The sequence below is a fragment of the Eptesicus fuscus genome, chromosome 13 (genome assembly GCF_027574615.1).
Source record: "Eptesicus fuscus isolate TK198812 chromosome 13, DD_ASM_mEF_20220401, whole genome shotgun sequence".
In the NCBI taxonomy this organism is placed as follows: domain Eukaryota; kingdom Metazoa; phylum Chordata; class Mammalia; order Chiroptera; family Vespertilionidae; genus Eptesicus; species Eptesicus fuscus.
The window spans coordinates 53,861,993-53,885,766 of record NC_072485.1 but is presented as its reverse complement, the minus strand read 5'-3'; the positions used below and the strand labels follow the sequence as shown (position 1 = coordinate 53,885,766).

General features: G+C 47.3%; 1 protein-coding gene and 1 pseudogene across 1 annotated transcript in view; both read right to left on the bottom strand.

The window, feature by feature from the left end:
* LOC129151057 (natural cytotoxicity triggering receptor 3 ligand 1-like) overlaps positions 1-10,102 on the bottom strand; it is a 46,427-nt gene extending 36,325 nt beyond the window's left edge. Inside the window, exons 1-2 of the mRNA XM_054724574.1 lie at positions 9,949-10,102; positions 6,947-7,294 (exon numbers count right to left, since the gene is read on the bottom strand). Coding sequence (XP_054580549.1) covers positions 6,947-7,294; positions 9,949-10,039 — 439 coding nt within the window. The 5' untranslated portion in view covers positions 10,040-10,102. The remainder of the gene's footprint in view (positions 1-6,946; positions 7,295-9,948) is intronic.
* A 2,136-nt stretch (positions 10,103-12,238) lies between these two features.
* LOC129151318 (translin-associated protein X-like) lies at positions 12,239-21,972 on the bottom strand (annotated as a pseudogene).
* Between the last annotated feature and the right edge of the window lie 1,802 nt (positions 21,973-23,774).

The following is a 23,774-nucleotide window of genomic DNA, read 5'->3' as shown; positions in this document are numbered from 1 at the left end:
CAGTTAATAAACTCACTAGTCTCTCGATGACTCGTAGTCCTCCAGATCCCACTGTCCTGTCTTTCTTTTCTCAATTCCTACCTCCTTACCTCAGCCCGGTTCAACCGTCAGGCTGGCCCTGACAATTGGCACCCCGAACAGACACCTGAGGACTTGGGAAGCAGATGGTGAGGAACTCCTACAGATAAAGAGTGCACTCGATAAGGTAAGGGAGGAGCAATTTATTGATAGTCAGGAGTAAAGCATGGGACAAAGTGAAAGTGCCCTTTAGAGGCAAATGTTGAAGTCTATGTGATCACAAAATAATGTTGTTTCTTGTTCAAATTAGAATCTTAGTGTGTGTATGGAATTTAAAATCTGTAATAAGTGGAACTCCACTGCTGAAACTGCCTCTGGTATGGAGAAATTCAAAGGAGACAGGAGAGGGCAGGGCTATCTGCTCTCCCGCAATAAGATTAGTTGCAATAAGATTACTTAATGCCTTGTTTAAAAATTATGAGAATTTTAAGGGAAATGCAAATCTTGACCAAATTGGGTGTGAGTTATTACTTCAAAAAGCAAAATAGAAAGAAAAAATTTGAGATCTGTTTATCTTTTAAGCATGAAAAGAAATGTGGCCAGATCTGTTGCTAATGCTTCCCCTGAAGTAAGCAGGATGTGGGGGAAGGGAGACATGTGGCGATTCAATATAGAAGCCCACTCTCCTAGTATGTTAAATTAAAAGTTTTCTTTCTCGCCATAAAAAAGTTTTAAAAATTTAGAAATGCATCTGGGATATCTGTACATGTGTAAAGAGAAAGCTAGTATAAGGCAAAATGTGCACACGGTCCGATTTCGGATATTAGATAGGTCTTGAACTAGACTTAACTCTTTACAAGGGCTACAGAAATGAAAAACCCAAGAATAGTTTTTTCCTAAGAAAAAAGGAAAGAAAAAAAAATACATATATATATATATATATATATATATATATATATATGTATCGAATTTGATCTAAAGGAAAGAAATTCAAACTGATTCCAACAAGATTCGCATTTCCATAATAAAGAGTTGTTTTTAAAATACTAATAAAGGGTGTTAAAAAGTTAACTTTTATAGCCTTTAAGAAAATAAGTAAATTTGTCTCTGTCATAGAATTTATCCAAAGTAATGCTTTAAAATAATTATAATTTATTCTAGAATCTCAAAGAAATTGTTAAAATACAGATAAATAATGTATTGATTATAAAGATCTAAGTAGCCCAGGTAACTGGCTACGCCCTTTACTAATAGAGGAAGAAGGATGCTTGCCTTTCCCCCAGCAGACAGGTCAGTCTCCTGCCAATAGCCATTTTAAAGAATGTAGTAATTTACATTTGAATAAACCAAACCTAGTTTTCCAGAGCTACTGGCAAATAAAAAGTAAAGTTTAAATTTGCCTCATGAGAAAAATCTAAAGGACAGAATTGAAGCTATTAATTGATTATATCTTGTGTTTTAGAAATTTATTCTTAAGAATATAAAAGTGTTATTAATCTAAGAACTACTAAAAATATTTGACTTACAAGCTCTGAAAGTTTAAAGTACATATTGAATTAGGAGAAATTATATAAATATAGTAATTATATACCTAAAATATAAAAATATATTTTTGAAAAAATAAAATGTTATATTTTCTCTAATAATTAGGAATTTAAAAAATATTAGTTATTGGTCTGATTTTAAAAAGAGGATTAATTCTATAATCCAGTTTAAATGTAATTGATATTTTTAAGATAATTTAGATATACTGCCAAAACCGGTTTGGCTCAGTGGATAGAGCATTGGCCTGCGGACTGAAGGGTCCCAGGTTCGATTCCGGTCAAGGGCATGTACCTTGGTTGTGGGCACATCCCCAGTGGGGGTGTGCAGGAGGCAGCTGATGGATGATTCTCTCTCATTGATGTTTCTAACCCTCTATCCCTCTCTCTTCCTCTCTGTAATAAATCAATAAAATATATTTTTTAAAAAAGATAATTTAGGTATATAATCTTTAAAGCATATATATAAATATATACATATACATATATATATATATATATATTTAATCTTTCCAATTTATTTCAAGACTGAGAGTGACTTTTAGACATTTCATTGGGCCCCGAAATGTTTTTCAAAAGTCTGTTCTCTCTTAAAAGAAATATTTTTTTAATTAAACCGAGTAATACTTGAAATCGCACGGAAAGCTTTATCAAATAAAAGTTAATATATTTTACTTATACATATATATTAAATGTTATAAGTTTTCGCCTGTAAGAAGGGCAAAAACAATATATTTCTTAAATAAATCCAAATTTTTCAACAACAGTAGAATTTCTAGAAAGACAAAAGCCATACTTTTAAATCAGACCAATAAAGTATCAGACCTATAGGTTTTACTAGATAAGTTTCTTTACTTTTTAATTAAAGATACCTATTTAAGTTACTTTATAAATTAGCCTTTTAAAATATAATCAAGGTCTCATATAAATTAAGTTACATAAGAAACCAATATTTAAATAATTAAATCCAAGTAAAACCTAGGAACAGATTAGAAGCCACCATTTACTGTCTAACTTTATGTAGCCGCCTGCATTAAGCTAGAGGCGGGGCAACATTTGCGTTTTATAAAATCAGATGTAAATTTACTTTATTTTAAATAAATATACCTACTTTAATTACTTAAATAAATTAGCTTATTAAATTATAATCAAGGTTTTCAGCTTAAAGAAAAGTCAATGTCTTCGTAAGCAATTTAATTAAGTATACTAAGAAAGTTACTAAGACCTTGTCTATACAAAAATTAACAGCCAGTTTAAAATTAAATTGCCATACCCAGCGCAAAGAATATCCTTACATAATATTATTCTACAATGTCATTATAATTTTTAATATTTTACAACAGCATATTGTACATTTATCCCAAACAAACTTACAAACTAATTCTTTGAATATTTAGCAGCAATTTAAAAGGACATAAAAGGATTTAATCCCTTCAACTGTGTGGAGGGCCCCCTGGGAGAGCACTTGAGCATTCTATATTGGCCCTTCTTACACTTTTTGCCAAGAGGGACCCTCTTCTCACAATCCAATTGCCCACAGCTGTTACCTGAGCTCTCTATTCATACTGAGGTTGAAGCCTCATGGTGGCTGGTACCATAGATCTGTCTCTCGCCCAATGGCGTGAGCTGGGCCCTCCCTGGAGAAGAAACCTGGGTTCCCCAAGATATGTGATCAATACCGAGGCCCCGCCAGCAGGCAAAGGGATCACAAGGCAGGTGCTGGGTGTGGAGGCCACAGAGGCATAGGCTACCAAGGAGACAGAACTGAACCTCACATCACCCTGCTTGGCCCCGGAAGATGGCTGGTTAGCCAGAGATGGGTAAGATTCCTCAGGGAAGGAACAACCTAAGACAGGCACAGTCGCAAAGGGGCCATCAGGAGAGAACTTGGGGGTCAACAAAGGTAGGGCACAGATCCTCAACCCCCCAATATTACAGCGGCTTGAACACTCGCCCCTTCTAAGGGAGGTCTCCTGCCCCCATCACTACTTTACACTTCCCATGCCCAGCTCAGATTGGGACCCAGGTAATAGAGACTTGGCCCAGCTCAGATCGGGACCCAGATAACAGAGACGTGGCTAACAGCAGCTGCCCTATATCTAAATCCAGCCTAACACCAGGAATGCTCAGGGCTTTCACAGGGATACAAATAATCCTTTCCATTAATATTTACAGGGTAAACTTAAGATTGTTGTTAAAATATTAAATTTAAATGTAAATTAGTAGTCAGCCTTACTATAAAAGTACTTATAATATAGCTAGCTAGTCGCCTGTAGGCTTAACCTTCAAACTACAGCCCTAAAGGTTACCTGTTGTAAAAAGAAAGACAAAGATCCTTAAATAAAACTCTCTGTAGCCTGAAGATTATTTTAAAAAGAAATAAAGAGGTTTCCTTCAAATATTATAAGAATTATAATTAAAAGTCTATATGCTTAGCCTTTTAAACTAAGGTAAATAATTTATATTTTTCCTCTCTAATAAGTTTTATATAAAATTAAAAATTAATAACAGAAACTTAATGTCATTTATTGTCCATAATCTAGGACAAGTAAAGTTAATAAATAAATTAAGCTATATTTCAGATTAATTTAAATTAGCTAATTAAAATAAGTATTCATAAAAACTTAATTGTACTAGACAAAAGACTATTCCTAAAGTATTAACAAAAAACTTTTATTAATGGTTCATTTCATAGTAAAATTGCTAAACATACAATAAATCCAAAGCAGTCATATTTCTGTGCCTGATTTTCTGTACCAAGAATTTATCCTGCTCTGTCTCTCCCTTAGAGATTAAGAGGAACAAAGAGTACATTCCTCTTCACAGACCTCCTATTCAGTGTTTTGTGTATAAAAGGCATTACACAATTAATAAACTCACTACAGTCTCTTGATGATTCGTAGTCCTCCCGATCCCGCTGTCCTGTCTTTCTTTCTTTTCTCAATTCCCACCTACCTACCTCAGCCCGGTTCAACCATCAGGCTGGCCCTGACACACTATGCCCTTCTCTCACTCTCCCCTTCTTCCTTCCTGGAGAACGGCTGGAAGAGCATGTCATGGTCAAGATGGAGCGGCCATTTTCAAACACAAGATGAAAGACACAGGTTGAGGATGCCAAAGTGGCAAGACAAAAGGACTCTGGGTCCCAGATGATCACAGAACTGCCCTCCCTGCCCAGAGTTGGCTCCATTTTGGTGAAAGAAAAATAAACTACCTTTTTAAAGGGCCCTGTTGCTCTGGCCAGTGTGGCTCAGTTGGTTGAGTGTCATCCCATGACCAAGAGGTGGCCGAGTTGATTCTCAGTCAGGACACATGACCTGGTTGCAGGCTCGATCTCCAGGAGGGGGCGTGCAGGAGGCAGCCAATCAATATTTCTCAAACATCAATGTTTCTCTCCCTCTCCATCTTCCTTCCTCTCTCTCTAACATCAAGAAAAACATATTTTTTAATTAATTAATTTAATTAAAAATAATAAAAGCACTTGCTGATTTCTGGTTTCCTCTCTGGCATGTAAAGAACTAGAAGTCATCACTCCTATCCTCATAATGGGAAAAAACACTGAAGTGAACAAAGGGCAAATCAACAACTTTTCTTAGATCCATCAGAGAACTGAGGTGACAGGGCCAACCACAACCCTGAAAGCTAGAGAGACAAGCAGATTGGGAGAACCACAGCCAAAATCCTGTTACCACAGCAGAAGGTGCTGGAGTTATAGCTGACAAATGGCTCAAGGATGAAGGTGTATTGGCTGGAGGCCAGTCTTAGGAGGTTTTTCTGGGTTTTACCTCCAGGAACCCCCTTCCCCGCCGCCCCCCTCAGGTTCTTGCAGTTCCAAGAAAAATTCCCTCCTGTTTGTGGGAGAAGGGAGAGGAAAAGTAACCATTTAAAAATATACCCAGTGCGTTCTCCATAACAAAGAATGCTCTCAAGTGGGAAGACTTTGCCAGAGCCCTGGCTCACCCAGGAGAATGATGATTAGCTCTTCAGCCCTCTATAACCTTCCTTTCTCACCCAGGCACACTTCTGAAGGTCATAGCCTAGGGGCTCAGGCCACTCAGAGAATGAGATTTAATATCAGATGATAGACTGCTTCCCCTCCACACCACTTTACCACCACATCAACAGGGCTCCCGTATTCTGTCCCAGTGACCTATGCATACCCTTAGGTCAATACCACACTGTCTTGATAATAAAAACTCCAATTTTGTTTTTTTTAAAAAGGAAATCAATGGAAAAAATATCCTCAGGTGGCTGAAACTGGTTTGGCTCAGTGGATAGAGCGTCGGCCTGCGGACTGAAGGGTCCCAGGTTCGATTCCGGTCAAGGGCATGTACCTTGGTTGCGGGCAAATCTGTGCAGGAGGCAGCTGATCGATGTTTCTCTCACATCGATGTTTCTGACTCTCTATCTCTCTCCCTTCCTCTCTATAAAAAATCAATAAAATATATATTAAAAAAAAAATAATAATAATAATAATAAATATATAAATATATATATATCCTCAGGTGAAAATTAACAACAATAACAAAAAGTAAAGGGATTTATATACCATACTAACCATAATCTAAAGAAAACTGGAATAGCTCTATGAATTTCAAAGTAGCCTTTAGAACAAGAAAAATTATCAGGGATATTAGGTCAAAACTAAGGTTATCTGAATAAACTATGGACAGTAGTTAATAAAAATGTGTCAATATTGGTTCATTAATTATAACAAATATACCATACTAATGCAAGAGGTTAATAATAGAAAAAGCAGTATGTGCACAGGCAGGAGCATAAAGAAATTACTATCTTTTCAATTTTTTTCTGTAAATCTAAAACTGTTCTAAAAAATAAAGTCTATTAATTTTTTTAAATCTTTTTAGGCTCTCTGTCAGTTGTGGAGGAAATGAATCCTAATATACTTTCCCATCTCCCTAATTAATATGTACAAAACATTCAATGTTTTAAGTACAATTTTGAAGGCTCAGAGACATTGCCCCCATTGTAGGCTGCATTGTGGCCCCACCCCCAAATTCATGTGTTGAAGCCCTAAGCCCATTCTCTTAGACTGTGACTATATTTGGAGACAGGGTCTTTTTTTAAACTTGGGACCCTTTGCTCCGCAGGCCCACGCTCTATCCACTGAGCCAAACCGGCTAGGGCTGGAGACAGGGTGTTTACAGAGGTACTAGTACATCTGTTTACAGAAAAGGACACTGAGGTTCAGCGTGATTAATAACTTGCTCTAAGTTGTCCAGACGTCCAGGGAAGCCCAGAACTTAAACCCGAGTCTATCCAACTCCAAGGCCCATGCCCAAACTTCTGCTCTACTTCACTGACCCATATCTCTACCCCAAGCCCCATCACCATGGGAAGCACAGGACACTGCCTCAGGCACTCACCCAAAACATTTAGAAAGACTGTTTCCTGGGCCTGCTCGGGGGTGACCACCACCTTACATCGGTACTCTCCTGCGTCCCTCAGCTGGACTCCAGGAAGGTGCAGTGAGACGTCCCCCTTCTCTAGCCCCGCTCGAGACATGCTGGCCCCGGGTCTGAACGCCTGTTGATAGTTTCCATACATTTCAAACACCTTGTGCTCTGCTTCATTCGCCTGGTGCTTCCGATACCAGATAACACCCATAATGTTGATGTTCAGGGGTGTGGAACCAGGGACCTTGCAGGAGATGGTGACATTGTCATTCAGCAACACAGTCTGAATCTTCGCTTCCATCTCCACTATCAAGAAATCTGTGGAAATAAGAAAATTCAGTTATGGGAGAACCTTGAAAAAAACTTAGGCCTTGTACTCTCAGACACTACCCTGTAATCAAAAACGAATTCCTTGCCCTAACCGGTCCCCAGTAGGGGTCGTGCAGCAGGCAGCTGATCAATGAGTCTCTCGTCATTAATATTTCTCTCTCTCCCTCGCCCCCTTCCTCTCTGAAATCAATAAAAATACATATTTTTTTAAAAGAGCTTACTATGTAGCAGGCACTCTACGTGACCCTTTATAAAAAACAAAACACAGGGGAGGGACCAAGATGGCGGCATAGTTAAACAACTAATCTGCTGCCTCACACAACAATTTCAAAAATACAACTAAAAGACAAAACGTCTACCACCCAGAACCACGGGAAAGCTGGCTGAGTGGTAGATTTACAACTAAGGAGAAAAAGGAGCACAAATGCTGAAAAGCTGAGTGAGGTACGGAGGCGCGCGAATCGGGCTGGTGGCGGGCGACTGGGTGCACGGCTTTTCTTCAACCCAAAGGGAGACAAGCTCCCGATCACTCTGAAATCCAGTTTCTGGGGACACTCGGGGGACCCAGACACCTACAGGGAGAAGCTGGACTCTAGGCCATCAGGTCGGAAAGTGAGAGTGACTTTTTTGCAGAGGTGTGCCCAGCAATCATTGTTTTACTGCACTGGAGCGTGGGGTGCAGGGACTTGGAAACGTGGAAAGGCAGAGACGGCTGACGCCAGCCATTGCCATTGGCCACGCCCTAACATAGTGACGCCCTGAGACCCTGCCCCGCCCTGAGACCCCGCCCCACACATTCTACAAACCCGCCTAGGCTCCACACAACGGCTTTTGCATATAAATGGCCTGTTCTGTGGCAGCTCAACCAAATTAACTGCAGCTCCAGTCAGACTGCTCCAAAACCGCCCAAGCAAAGGAGGAGAAAACTAGTTCTTGCTGTAGCTCCTGCTGGGGGACACACAGTACACAAGGGTACACCAAGAGTGTCCACCTCAAGTACCTGGGAGGCTGACCCATTGAACCAATAGGACACCTAGTACACAAAACTACCCTACCAACTCAGGGAAGCAGAGAAAATGAGGAGGCAAGGAAACAGATCACAAACCAAAGAAATGGAGGAGAACAAGCGACTGGACATAGAGTTCAAAACCACGGTTATAAGGTTTTTCAAGAATTTCATGGAAAAGGCCGATAAATTCAATGAGACCCTCGAGGATATGAAAAAGGACCAACTAGAAATTAAACATACACTGACAGATAAAAAATATTATACAGAGACCCAACAGCAGACTAGAGGATCGCAAGAATCAACTCAAAGATTTGGAATACAAAGAGGCCAAGGATACTCCTCCAGAGAAGCATGAAGAGAAGAGAATTCAGAAAATTGAAGATAGTGTCAGAAGCCTCTGGGACAACTTCAAGCGTACCAACATCAGAATTATGGGGGTACCAGAAGAAGAGAGAGAGCAAGATGCTGAAAACCTATTTGAAGAAATAATGAACGAAAACTTCCCCCACCTGATGAAAGCAATAGACTTACAAGTCCAGGAAGCGCACAGAACCCCAAACAAAAGGAATCCAAAGAGGACTACACCAAGACACATCATAATTAAAATGCCAAGGGCAAAAGACAAAGAGAGAATCTTACAAGCAACAAGAGAAAAACAGTTAGTTACCTACAAGGGAGCTCCCATACGATTATCAGCTAATTTCTCAACAGAAACCATGCAGGCCAGACGGGAGTGGCAAGAAATATTCAAAGTGATGAATAGCAGGAACCTACAACCAAGACTACTCTACCCAGCAAAGTTATCATTCAGAATGGAAGGTCAGATAAAGAGCTTCACAGATAAGAAAAAGCTAAAGGAGTTCACCACCACCAAACCAGTATTATATGAAATGCTGAAAGGTATTCTTTAAAAAGAGGAAAAAGAAGAAGAAAGATAAAAATTATGAACAACAAATACATATCTATCAACAAGTGAATCTAAAAGTCAAGTGAATTAAAACTCTGAGGAACAGAATAAACTGGTGAACTTAATAGAATCAGAGGCATAGAATGGGAGTGGATTGATAATTCTCAGGGGGAAGGGTGTGGAGGGTGCAGGAAGAGACTGGACAAAAATCATACACCTATGGATAAGGACAGCAGGGGGGAGGTAAGGGCAGGGGGGGGAACTGGGTGGTGGGGAGATATGGGGGGGGAAAGGAGAAACAGTTGTAATCTGAACAATAAAGATTCATTAAAATAAAAAACAAAACAAACAAAAAACACACACACACCAAAAAAAAAACACAAAAAGCAAACTCCTTTGCCCGGGGTGGGGGTGGGGGGGCGGGGGAACGGAGGCATCTCTTGTACAGAGTCCCTTAGTTCATGGCCCCTCCTTAATCCGTGTAAGATCCTCCAACTTTGTTCTTCCTTTTCAATATTGTTTTGATTGTTCTGGTCTCTTGCAATTTCTTAGAAATTTTCAAATCCGTTTAATTGATTCCTACAATTCCACAAAGGAGAGCTTAGAGCTGGGGACTGTTAAGGTACAGGTGGCTGAGGACGGCAGGCGGGATCCCGGAAGGAGATGAACAGGGAGAGTGCCTGGCGACAACCACTCCCGCGCCCCACCCCAACTCCCCCACCTTACCTGCGGGGAAGACACAGAACCACAGGACAGGAAGCGGCCGCAGGAAGCCCCAAAATGTGCGGCCTGCCGCCGCCGTCCCGGTGACAGTCATGGCTGGAGGCCGCCGCCGAGTTTCTTTTTAGAAAGAGAAGTCCTCGGTCGGAAGGCGCAGTCCGCAAACCCGCGTCTTAGGGCGCTCACTTTCCTGGTACAAGAGTGGCTTCTTTGCGCCTTCTAAATCTTTCTGCCCCTCCTTCAACCTGACTTTATGATTTACCCGAGCACGCCTTCCCCGCTCCCTACCCCCCCCCCCCCCCCCCCGCCCCCCCCCCACCCCCCACCCCCCCACAGCCTCGGTTCTCAGCCTGGGAAACCGCTCCCCGGCCCGCCAGCCTCCCCTCCCTCCCCGCAGCCCCAGCCCCGCGCCCCTCTCCCCCTCCCTGCACCCCCCGCACCCCCGCGGCCCTCGCCTCTGCCGCGCCCCCGCACCCCACACCCCCACCCACACCCTGCAGCCACAAAAGCTCCAATCCCCCCGGCATCCCCCGCGGAAGCTCCCCATGCTCCCACCCACCGAGGTCCCGCCCCACCGGCAGCCTCACAGGGAATCCGCCTGGAAACTTCCCGGGCCGTGACCCTCGCGGTTGGAGGCGGGACCAGAGCCGGGCAGCCTTAGCCGTCATCCGCTCAACCTATGAGCGTTGAGCTCGCTCCTCCGCCTCCGCATCTGGGCGGTGCCACCCAGCAAACCTCTCCCATCGGGCAGGGACTTGTGGCCCGGTAGCCCTGGCTGCCATGAAGCGGTAACTGGACTTAAAATCCTCACAGAACCAAAGGAAATGCGTGAGGTCAGGTTTCACATCCGAAATAACTTACAACTAATTTCTGTAGGCAAATTGCAAGGTAACTAGAGAGTGCCCCGGGGTCCGGGGGCCGGGCTCCGCAGCAGCGGTGGCGGGCGCTCCCCGCCCTGGTTCCTCAGCATCCTCGGCTCAGGTCAGCCTTGCAGGAGGGTGCCTCCTGGGTTTTACACATCGCTGGGCTTTTGGCTCATTTGAGTTTATGGGTTAATTTGCATCCAATCTAACCCTGTAATCGATAGTTGCCTTTAAAAAAAGGTTTAGTTAGAAGTGAATTGAGAGAAGAGATGGCTAGGTTTATATTTTTAATTGGAAGTTGAGGTATTATTATGTTGTTATTCAGGCAAAATACCTTAAAATAATCTTAAATACCATTCTTTGCTGAGTTTAAGATTTTATCCATATTGCTATACTGTGGGGTTGTTACTGAGTGCACTTCCTTAAAGGATGCCCCTAACCCCCAGTAATAGTAACTCAAAACAAAATTATAATAGGATTATACTTAAATTAAGTATCTTTATCTTTGATTACAGAGAGGTTTAACATAATTATACATCATTTCCTTCCCCCCTCCCAATATTGTCTTGGGCTCATAGTATTTATGTATTAAGAAAGTTACTTCCTTATATTTGAAATGGTGACTTTCTGAAATGTGCTAGCATAGGACTCAGGTGGGTTTTCTTTTATTTTTTATTTACTAAAGAAATAAAGATATTTTAGTTTATGAATAGACTATTTTTTTTCCAGAAAAGTAATATTCATAATTATGGGATGAGCATGACCTCTTAGGAGAGTAAAATAAAATGTAGGCATTAGATATTAAAATTATCTCAAAACTATTTTTTACATTGTAGCCTAATTAAAATAGAGCATATGCTTTCTGGAGGCGAGACTGACAGCACAGATGGAGGTCTGGACAGGGCATCCCTTCCCTGCCTTCTCTCCCAGCTCCAGGCCTGCGTTTACCCATGTGATTGGTGCTTATAATGGGTCAGTTTACTTGAAAAACCTCACTTTGGAGAACTATAATGCTTTCCAAGATAAAAGTTAAATTTACTGAATTGTAAACAATTTCAGACAAGCAAGAGGTAGTTTTTAAATTTTTTTTCAATTATACTTGAAATGCGATATTATATTAGTTTCAGGTGTACAAAATAGTGATTTGACATTTATATAACTTACAAAGTGATCACCCTGATAAATCTAGTACCCACCTGATAGCAAGAGAGAGTTTTAATGAAGAAAACCTGAAAAGAGACTTGTAAAATATGTTCCAGTAGAAAAAACTGCAGGGCTGTGTGTGATCAGGAGCTGTGAGCCCCCGTGCTGATTTGTCCCTCCCGAAATTTTTTCTCTCCATTGCCCCATCAGCAGAGGCTGAAGTTCCAGGAAGATGATGAAGCATAAGCATCAGGGCCCTGCCAAGACCAGCAAGGGTCCGAGGGTCCTTAGCACTGTGCTTACATGGTCTTGCACTTCCGTATCACCAGGTGCGGGGCCAGAGGTCTTCCTGCAATATGGAGCCAGAGAGTAGCTTATGAAAAATGTCCAATAATTAGGTATGTGAAGCTGTTAGCAGATGATTAGTTTTCATCAATATCTATCAAAATAAAGATTCAAGTCCACAATTTGATATACTTGATAATGGGGCCTATACAGTCTAAAAGGCACCGTGCTTGTTTGTTTATGGGAATCATATACAATAGCGTTTATCTGAGTTGTGCTTTATGTAGGGCACAAACTTACAGCTGTGCTACAGCTAGTGTACCTGTGGTTGAGGACACCTTTGTTGATTGGGCATCCTTTCATTTAAAAATAATTTTGATCAACCATGAAAGAGGAAAAGCTAAATTATCTTTCCCTTCTCTATGTATAAAAAAAGATACTACAGCCCGGCTGGCGTAGCTCAGTGGTTGAGCTTCGACCTATGAACCAGGAGGTCACGGTTCAGGGTCAGGGCACATGCCTGGATTGCAGACTCGATTCCCAATAGGGGGCGTGCAGGAGACAGCTGATCAATGATTCTCTCTCATCATTGATATTTCTATCTCTCTCTCCCTCTCCCTTCCTCCCTGAACTCAATAAAAATATTTTTAAAAGATACTACAAAATCATTACAAAGACATTTACAGTTCTCTCCCTCCAAATATGTAAAAAAAAGCAACATAGAGATATGTCAAGCAGCTAATAAAATGAGAATGTTGTTTTTCTGGATTTTGAAATATTTGTGCTAATTGTCAAGTTATAAAATTTGTAATTAGTGATTTCTGTTATTCTAAATAAATATTCACATATGTAAATATATATGTATATATACACAGATACATATACATATATATATATAACTAGAAACTACAATTGTTGTTCCCAACTGTGTTGACAATTATTGCTGAATTGTACAGCATAAGTTTTCTTTGGCAGCTTTTTATACTATCAATTAACACAAACGGACAACTAGACAACTATAAAGGTTTGTGCTTAGTATTTCAAAACTTCATTATAATTATTTAAATGTAATTTCTTCTAGATGCTAAAATAGGGAAGTCTCCAAACATGCCTAATGTCAATATAATAGACAACAAAAAATTGCTAACTAATCACTACTAAAAGCTTTATAGTTGTATGTACAAGTATATAATTCAACAAAAACACCAATAAAAATATTACAATATTAATTCCAATTCTCTATCAGACTTTCTGTGATAAAGCCCAAAAGTTAAATGTAGGAACTAACATCTGGGTTTCTGTCAATTTTTCTGGAAGGCTATTTCAAAGTGGCCTAGATTAGCCAGAATATAATGTGAATTCTTATCATATTGCCACATAACATTAAAGTATATCGATAACTTAGTAGTTTTAATTCTGTTCTATGGAATAAGCCTATTTTGGAGGCTTGGCACAATATTACCAAGAAATTTAACAAAAAGCTCAAGTCCAAGTATATAACTAAAAAGTCTTTTCTATATATTACAAAATCATCAACTTAAATTATAAATGGCTCCCACTAATTACTACCACTCAAAATTCACACAAAGTAAAGTGAAACGGGTGGCAGAAAGTGCTGGCACATTCACATTGCAGAGACAAGTGATAGGGTTTAGCCAGCAAAAATTCAAATAGGCATATATGTAAACATTTGAATGCCACCTTTCATGAGTAAGACACGGAAAATGATTCATTTGATCATTTTACGTACAGCTTGTATAGAATTCAAAACAAGTAAAACTGAAAATTTCCTACGTAAAAGCCACAATAAAGTCAAATAAAATACCAAATAATCGTCTTACAAACTGGTCTGGGAATTTCTGAGCCTCTGACTTTCAAGGTGTAACAGGCATTCTCCACTTTGGCCTAGCTCTGTTTCAAGGTATACAGCTTCTTAGAAACCTCATAAGGTCCGGTATTGCCAATGAATGAAAACCCATCATAAACCTGACATAAGAACTGGCTCACTCCAAAGGGGGTGTCAATGTCCCCATTGCCCACACTGTTAATACACATCGGCATCAACTCACCAGTTAGATCAGCCACTCCCAGGAGGTAATCAACAGGGGTGATTTTCAGTCTCCAAGTACCAAATTCTTTATCGTGAGCATTGAGCATCGAAAGAGGGCTGTCGTAAGCCGCCCATTGTCCTCTGATTGAGACATTGGTAGCTGAAGCCACTTCCGCCTGTCAATCTTATGTAAATCCTTGCTGGGTGGCTATTATTGGAATTTCCTGCCTCTATGGGTGGATCCAAAGTTTTAATAAAAGGGATAGCGGGGAGAAACCAAGATGGCGGCATAGGTTAAACACCTAACCTGCAGCCGGGCACAACAATTTCAAAAATACAACTAGAGGTCAGAACGGACATCGTCCAGAACCACAGGAGAGCTGGCGGACTGAAATACCCACAGCTGGGGGGAAGGAGAAGGCCACGGGGACAGTCGGGGAAGCCGTAAAAGCCTGAGGTATGGAGAAACAGGCGGAGACACGAGCACACGCGCCTGCGGGGAGGATGGAACCGGAGAGGAGGGGGCGGCTGATGACCTGGCCGGAGTTCACTGGCAGGAAGGAGATAAAGGCTCCAGGGTGCGCTGAGCACCGGCTCCGATTGCACTGAACCCCATTCCGGGCGAAACCCTGGGAAACTCACTCACTTTCGCAACTCCGCCGCCCCCGCAGGCTGCCCGGCCCGGGACCCTGGGGACGCCGCCGCAGCGGCGGCGGCCGGAGCCCGGCGGCCTCCCAGCACCCGTCCCCGCCGCGCAGCCCCCGCGCGCCTGGTGCCGCGGGCCGCGCGCCCCGCCCACCGGACGGAGGCCCGGGCGCCCTCTCCGTGCACCTCCTGGCGGCGCTAGACTTCAGTAGAGTTGACTGAATTCAAGGGATTAAGAAGTATAAATTGGGGGGACGCCGCGGCAGCGACATCCGGAACGCGGCGATGGCGGTGCCTGGAGCTCGGCGGCCGCTCAGCGCCCGTCCCAGCCGCGCGGCCCTCGCGCGCCTGGTTCCGCGGGACGCGCGCACCGCGCACCGGACGGAAGCCCGGGCACCCTCTCCGTGCACCTCCCGGCGGCGCTAGACTTCAGTAGAGTTGACTGAATTCAAGGGATTAAGAAGTATAAATTGGGGGGACGCCGCGGCAGCGACGTCCGGAATGCGGCGATGGCGGTGCCTGGAGCTCGGCGGCCGCCCAGCGCCCGTCCCAGCCGCGCAGCCCTCGTGCGCCTGGTTCCACGGGACGCGCGCACCGCGCACTGGACGGAGGCCCGGGCGCCCTTTCCGTGCACCTCCCGGCGGCGCTAGACTTCAGTAGAGTTGACTGAAATGAAGGGATTAAGAGGTACGGATTGAGAAGTTTGAAAAAGATGGCGGCGGAGGTTAGGGGCTGTTCTGTTGCCTCGCACCCAGCGAAATCGGAGGGGATGAGGTGTGGAGGTGCGTGGGTCTGGCTGGTGGCGGGGGAGAGGGGCTTTTGTTCCAAACCTAGGGGAGATTGGCTCTCCATCACCCTGAAACCCATCTTCTGGCGAACCCCGGGAGACCCAGATGCCTGCGGGGAGAGGCGGGACTCTTGCGGAGGTGCGCCCAGCAATCAGTGTTTGCTGCGCTGGAGTGCGGAACGAGGGGACTTAGATACGTGGAAGGCAGAAGGACCAGACTCACAGCCATCTCGGCTCGCCGCACCATGGCCTGTGGGCGCCCTGAGACCCCGCCCCGCCCTGGGACCCGCCCCACACGTTTTGAAGACCTGCCCCGCAAGTCTCGCAGGCACACCTGCGCCCCAAGCAACGGCTTATGCATGTGGGTGGTCTGCCCTCTGGCAGCGGACCAGATGATCTGCTGTTCTAGTCGGACTGCTCCAGGGCCACTCAGACAGGAGGAAGAAACTACAGTTTTTGCTGTAATCCTTGCTGAGTGCCTAAGGCAGTAGCTGATCTACACCCCATTGGAGACCCAGAAACGAGGGCATCTAGTGGTCTGTGGGAGATGACACCAGATTTCAACCACGTGCATAAGGGACACATTCAACGGGAATATTCAGTGAGCGCCAAAGCTTTGCTGCACCAAGACCCGGCCCATAAATGTGTCTCCTGCACAGCAACTCTTCCTTTATAGACAAAGAGAGCCCCCCCAGTGACACCAACAACAATCAAGACTTAACTATACAAAGGAGGACCAAGATGGAGGCATAGGGCGGAAGCCTGATTGTTGCCTACCACAACAACTTTGAGACTACGACAAGAGAGCAGAGCAGACACCATCCAAGACCACCATAGGGCTGGCTGAGTAGATGCTCTACAACTAGAATAAAAGAGGGGTATGTGGGATGATGCTGATGCCGGTGACCCAAAGACCACACTTTAAGAACTACGGCTCAGGCGACACAAAAGAACTATGGCTCAGGCGATACAACAGCGGCCTGGAACGTGCTCGGCGCAATTCCCCCGGCGGTCTCCGGCTGAGGGGACGGCTCCACTGGCAGCCAAGCACGGACAGACGAACCCCTATGAGACATGGGGTGGGAGACTCCGCGCTTGCTGACCTCTGAGTCCGTCAAGAATCTCAACGCCCCGGAAGCGGCCAAGTGCGCATGCTCGGCGACCGGCCACCGATGCAGACCCAAGGGCCAAAGCAGCAACGCCAGACTGGCCCACCGCCATGCACCGGGTGCACCGGAGCTTCGCCGAGCCGCCGCCCGAGGAGTTCTGCAGCAGCCATACTGGAATGCTGGAAGGATGGCCAGGGGAATTGCTGAGGGGGGATTGACCGGCAGGAATTGGGATCGGGAAGACGGGGCCCCGCTGAGACCCGGGTGCGGGCGGGGTTGCGCGCCTCTGGGCTCGGGTGTGGTCACACGCCTCTGGGTATAAGAGAGGCCTCAAGTCCCTGGGTCTAGGTGAGGCCACATGCCCCTGGGTCCAGGTGAGGCCGGACTCCGGGTCCGGGTGAGGCCAAGTGCCCCTGGACCCGGATGACGCTGGATCCCGTGCCCGGGCGAGGCCAAGCGCCCCTGGGTCTGGGAGAGCCCACACACCCCTGGGTCCAGGCGAGACCATGTGTCCCTGGATCCGGGTGAGGCCGCGTGCACCTAGGCCCGGGTGAGCCCAAGTGGCCCTGGGTCTGGGAGAGGCCAAGCGTTCCTGGGTCCGGGTGAGACCATGTATCCCTGGATCCGGGTGAGGTCTCGTGCACCTAGGCCCGGGCGAGGCCACGTACCCCTGGGACTGGGAGAGGCCAAGCGTCCCTGGGTCCGGGCGAGACCATGCGTCCCTGGATCCGGATGAGGCCTCGTGCACCTAGGCCCGGGTGAGCCCAAGTGGCCCTGGGTCTGGGAGAGGCCAAGCGTCCCTGGGTCCGGGTGAGACCATGTGTCCCTGGATCCGGGTGAGGCCTCGTGCACCTAGGCCCGGGTGAGCCCAAGTGGCCCTGGGTCTGGGAGAGGCCAAGCGTCCCTGGGTCCGGGTGAGACCATGTGTCCCTGGATCCGGGTGAGGCCTCGTACACCTAGGCCCGGGTGAGCCCAAGTGGCCCCGGGTCTGGGAGAGGCCAAGCATCCCTGGGTCCGGGTGAGACCATGTGTCCCTGGATCCGGGTGAGGCCTCGTGCACCTAGGCCCGGGTGAGCCCAAGTGGCCCTGGGTCTGGGAGAGGCCAAGCGTCCCTGGGTCCGGGTGAGACCATGCGTCCCAGGATCCGGGTGAGGCCTCGTGCACCTAGGCCCGGGTGGGCCCAAGTGGCCCTGGGTCTGGGAGAGGCCAAGCGTCCCTGGGTCCGGGTGAGACCATGCGTCCCTGGATCCGGATGAGGCCTCGTGCACCTAGGCCCGGGTGAGCCCAAGTGGCCCTGGGTCTGGGAGAGGCCAAGCGTCCCTGGGTCCGGGTGAGACCATGTGTCCCTGGATCCGGGTGAGGCCTCGTGCACCTAGGCCCGGGTGAGCCCAAGTGGCCCTGGGTCTGGGAGAGGCCAAGCGTCCCTGGGTCCGGGTGAGACCATGTGTCCCTGGATCCGGGTGAGGCCTCGTGCACCTAGGCCCGGGTGAGCCCAAGTGGCCCTGGGTCTGGGAGAGGCCAAGCGTCCCTGGGTCCGGGTGAGACCATGCGTCCCTGGATCCGGATGAGGCCTCGTGCACCTAGGCCCGGATGGGCCCAAGTGGCCCTGGGTCTGGGAGAGGCCAAGCGTCCCTGGGTCCGGGTGAGACCATGCGTCCCTGGATCCGGATGAGGCCTCGTGCACCTAGGCCCGGGTGAGCCCAAGTGGCCCTGGGTCTGGGAGAGGCCAAGCGTCCCTGGGTCCGGGTGAGACCATGCGTCCCTGGATCCGGATGAGGCCTCGTGCACCTAGGCCCGGGTGAGCCCAAGTGGCCCTGGGTCTGGGAGAGGCCAAGCGTCCCTGGGTCCGGGTGAGACCATGTGTCCCTGGATCTGGGTGAGGCCTCGTGCACCTAGGCCCGGGTGAGCCCAAGTGGCCCTGGGTCTGGGAGTGGCCAAACGTTCCTGGGTCTGGGTGAGACCATGTGTCCCTGGATCTGGGTGAGGCCTCGTGCACCTAGGCCCGGGTGGGCCCAAGTGGCCCTGGGTCTGGGAGAGGCCAAGCGTCCCTGGGTCCGGGTGAGACCATGCGTCCCTGGATCCGGATGAGGCCTCGTGCACCTAGGCCCGGGTGAGCCCAAGTGGCCCTGGGTCTGGGAGAGGCCAAGCATCTCTGGGTCCGGGTGAGACCATGTGTCCCAGGATCCGGGTGAGGCCTCGTGCACCTAGGCCCGGGTGAGCCCAAGTGGCCCTGGGTCTGGGAGAGGCCAAGCGTCCCTGGGTCCGGGTGAGACCATGCGTCCCTGGATCCGGATGAGGCCTCGTGCACCTAGGCCCGGGTGAGCCCAAGTGGCCCTGGGTCTGGGAGAGGCCAAACGTCCCTGGGTCCGGGTGAGACCATGTGTCCCTGGATCCGGATGAGGCCTCGTGCACCTAGGCCCGGGTGAGGCCACGTGCCCCTGGGTCTGGGAGAAGCTAAGCGTCCCTGGGTCCGGGTGAGACCATGTGTCCCTGGATCTGGGTGAGGCCTCGTGCACCTAGGCCCGGGTGAGCCCAAGTGGCCCTGGGTCTGGGAGTGGCCAAACGTTCCTGGGTCTGGGTGAGACCGTGTGTCCCTGGATCCGGGTGAGGCCTCATGCACCTAGGCCCGGGTGAGCCCAAGTGGCCCTGGGTCGGGGAGAGGCCAAGCGTCCCTGGGTCCGGGTGAGACCATGCGTCCCTGGATCCGGGTGAGGCCTCGTGCACCTAGGCCCGGGTGAGCCCAAGTGGCCCTGGGTCTGGGAGAGGCCAAGCATCCCTGGGTCCGGGTGAGACCATGTGTCCCAGGATCCGGGTGAGGCCTCGTGCACCTAGGCCCGGGTGAGCCCAAGTGGCCCTGGGTCTGGGAGAGGCCAAGCGTCCCTGGGTCCGGGTGAGACCATGCGTCCCTGGATCCGGATGAGGCCTCGTGCACCTAGGCCCGGGTGAGCCCAAGTGGCCCTGGGTCTGGGAGAGGCCAAGCGTCCCTGGGTCCGGGAGAGACCATGTGTCCCTGGATCCAGGTGAGGCCTTGTGCAACTAAGCCCGGGTGAGGCCACGTGCCCCTGGGTCTGGGAGAGGCCAAGCATCCCTGGGTACGGGTGAAGCCAGATCCTGGGTCCGGGTGAGGCCGTGCGCCCCTGGATCCATCCGGGTGAGGCTGGGTCCCAGGCCCGGGTGAGACCACGTGCCCCTTGGGTATGGGTGAGGCCACGTGCCCCTTAGTCCGGGTGACGCCGTGCCCCTGGGTTCGGCCGAGACCAAACCAGAGGGAGTCGGACCTCCGTTACCACCATTTGTCCACCATCCAGAGCTGAGGGGTCAGTGCTGACATGTACACATAAGGAACTACTGGACATCGAAATTGGGTCTCAAAAGAACTGTTGGTCCAGGGGGAAGCTCGCTACAGATTGATTCATTTGCCTGTCAGCATAAATATTATTGCTCGTCTCACATTCAGTTCTTATTAGTATATATCTAGTGACATATGATCTCGTTCATCTAGAGGAAATGATGAACAACATAGACTGAGGAACAAGAACAGAACCAGAAGCAAGGAGGCATCGATCGGACTATCGGGCCTCAGAGGGAGGATAGAAGAGGGTAGGGGGAGGGTGGGGGGAGGGGGAGAGTTCAACCAAAGGACCTGTATGCATGCATATAAGCCTATCCAACGGTTAAGTTCAACAGGGGATTGGGGCATGCGTGGGGAGAGGGGTGGGATGGGAATGGGGGGATGAGGACAAATATGTGACACCTTAATCAATAAAGAAATAAAAAAAAATAAATAAATAAATAAATAAATAAATAAATAAATAAAGGGATAGCAAGGCCAGAGCAGTGAGTAGTCCTCTCTTGGACTTCCGCCTGGCCCACAAGCCCAAATTAATACTTTTCTAGTCTCTTTCATTTGTGTGCGGCCTCCTTCAGAACCGGATCCCTGAACCTGAACCCTAAACCTGAACCCTGAACCACGCGGGACGTGAAAGGGGTTCCCACTGAGGGCTTCTATCCTCCAGTCTCAGATGATGAGTTGTCCCTCCTCTTGTTTTGAGGTTAACTCTTTTAAATGATCTTGACCCATCTCCTCCCACCTCTTCCAGGACCTTGCTTCATAAGGGGTATGCCTTTATTTCATCTCTCTAAACCTCAGTTTCCTCAAACTCTTATTTTCTTTCCCATTGTCTTCGGTTGTAAATACCAGTTGTTTATTAATTTCATCCATACTGATAAGTGATCGTGTTTTAATAAAGTGTTGAAAAGAGATGGCCTCCACATATTCCTAAAATCCTGTCATAAGTCCTGTGGTAATGGCGCTATGGAATTAATGCATCTCTTCTCCCAAGAGCTCCTGGGCCACCTGCAGTATCTTTTGTCTGACACCATCTAATTTAATTTCTGACTCAGTCAATATTTCCTCCATATCAGGAACACTTGTAATCCTATGGAGCAGAAAAATTATCCTTTACTTTCTACAGTTACATCCCGACTAAGTTTCACAAGTCTTTCATATTCGTCATGTCTTGCATCAAGTTCCTGCTGAAATGATTTGAAGGCCACCATCATGGGTGACAATGCATTAACATCCTACCCTTCTCTCCTCTGGTTGTGGGGAAAATTGTCATGCTTCCTTTTCCTGAACCCTCCCAATCCTTCTTTGTTGCTCACATCCTCACAGCCTACAACAAGTCTCCTAGAGACAGAGGGCCTTGGACCTGGTGGAGTGCGTGAACAGACAGAGGGCCTTTGACCTGGTGGAGTGCATGAGGCGGCGGGGCGGGGTTGGGAGGGGGGGGCGGGGAGAGAGCCTGCCAGGACCCTTTGACATGTCCCAAAAGCGGAGCTAGAAGTCGCTTCCGGCTTATCATTGCCTTCTTGAGTCCAGGTGATTTTGAGAATATTTTTATTAACACTGGGACAGTGGAACAAAGGAAGGACTCAGGGTAGGAGAAGCAACAGGAGAGAGCCTAGGCAGTGCTCTGCTTTGGCTCTCTAGAAAGATTATAGGAAAGAAGTGAGCCAAGGTGGGACTGCTTCGCTCACTGGAAAGTCAGAGAAAAGGGGCCTTGGATACAGGTTCTGGGGGTTAGCCTGGAAGGAGCTGCTGCTGCCTGCTGCTCCCCTGGTTGCAAGTCTCTGCCGGGGACCCATGGTGTTTAAGAGAAAGAAAGGCCCCAAGACTATGACTCTGAAATGTTATTGTTTTGTAAATAATCCATTCTTTCAATATTGTCAAATTTGTCTTTTTGCCCCAAAAATTTACAACAAATATTACATATTGTGCTCATTTTACATTTACTATAATTAAAAATGAACCTATACAAATGACCTTAGCAACAATATTTCAACAAAAATTCCAATAAATATTGCACTAAAAGAATTTTCACAACACATAGTCAATAAATGAATTAAAATATAAACGTATATAAGGTCTCTGTGTCTTTCTGATTATCAATTAAAATCCAATTATTTCTTTATAGTTTAAAAAACAGTGCAATTACCTAAATAAGCCAAGAAAAATTAAGCCTTCCTGATTACCCCTAACCACTTCTGCCTGCCAGCCTGATAATCCCCTAACAACTCCCTTGCCAGCCTGATTGATGCCTAATTGCTCCCCTGCCAGCCTGTTTGCCCCTAACTGCCCTCCCCTGCAGACCTGGTCACTCCTAACTGCCCTCTTCTGCAGGCCTGGTCCCCCCCAAATGCTCTCCCCTGCAGGCGTGGGTCCCCACAAACTGCCCTTCCCTACTGGCCCGGTCACCCCCAACTTCCCTCCTCTGCCAGCCTGGTCCCTCCCAACTGCCCTGCCCTGTTGGCCTGATTACCCACAACTGCCCTCCCTTGCCATCCTGGTCCCTCTCAACTGCCCTCCCCTGCTGGCCATCTTGTGGTGGCCATCTTGTGTCCACATGGGGACAGGATCTTTGACCACATGGGGGCAGCCATCTTGTGTGTTGGAGTGATGGTCAATTTGCATATTACTCTTTTATTAGATAGGAAAGAGGCCTGCTGCATGGGTGGGGGCCAGCTGGTTTGCCCTGAAGGGTGTCCCGGATCAGGGTGGGGTTTCCCTTGGGGCGTGAGGTGACCTGGGCAAGGGGCCTGTGGTGGTTTGCAGGTTGGCCACGCCCCACCGGTGACACAAGTGGAGGCCATGAGATTGGGATTTATTTATCTTCTACAATTGAAATTTTGTAGCCCAGAGCAGAGCCAAGACTTCTATTCACTCTGTGGCGGCAGCCATTTCTGTTAGGATTTATTTATCTTCTATAATTGAAACTTTGTAGCCTGGACTGCAGGCCTGGGCCAGCCAGAGTGTGCAGAAAGCTTGGCTTCCTCCATCGCCAGGAAACCCAAGCATTCCTCCTGCTCTCTTCGTGGCTGCAGCCATCTTGGTTGGGTTAATTTGCATACACACTCCTGATTGGCTTGTGGGGATGGCTTGTGAGTATAAGAGAGTGATGGTTAATTTGCATATTACTCTTTTATTATATAGGATAATTGAAACTTTGTAGCCTTAAGCAGAGGACTGGGCCAGCCAGGGCAGGAGGAAAGCTTGGCTTCTTCCATCTCTGGGTGCAACTCAAGCCTCCTCCTCCCTCCAGCTCTGTGGCTGCCATCATTTTTGTTGGGATTCATTTATCTTCTATCATTGAAACTTTGTGGCATTGAGTGGAGGCCTCAGCCAGCAAGGGCAGGCAGAAAGCTTGGCTTCCTCCATTACCAGGCAAACCCAACCTCCCTCCTGCTCTCTGTGGTCACAGCCATCTTGGTTGGGTTTATTTGCATATTTAATCCTGATTGGCTGGGAGGTGTGGCTAGTGGGTGTAGCAGAGGTATGGTCAATTTGCATATTACTCTTTTATTAAATAGGATATACTTATACACAGATTTAAAATAGAGGGGAAAAGAGAGGGAAAGAAGTAAATGTAGAAGAATGAAAATCATCCCAT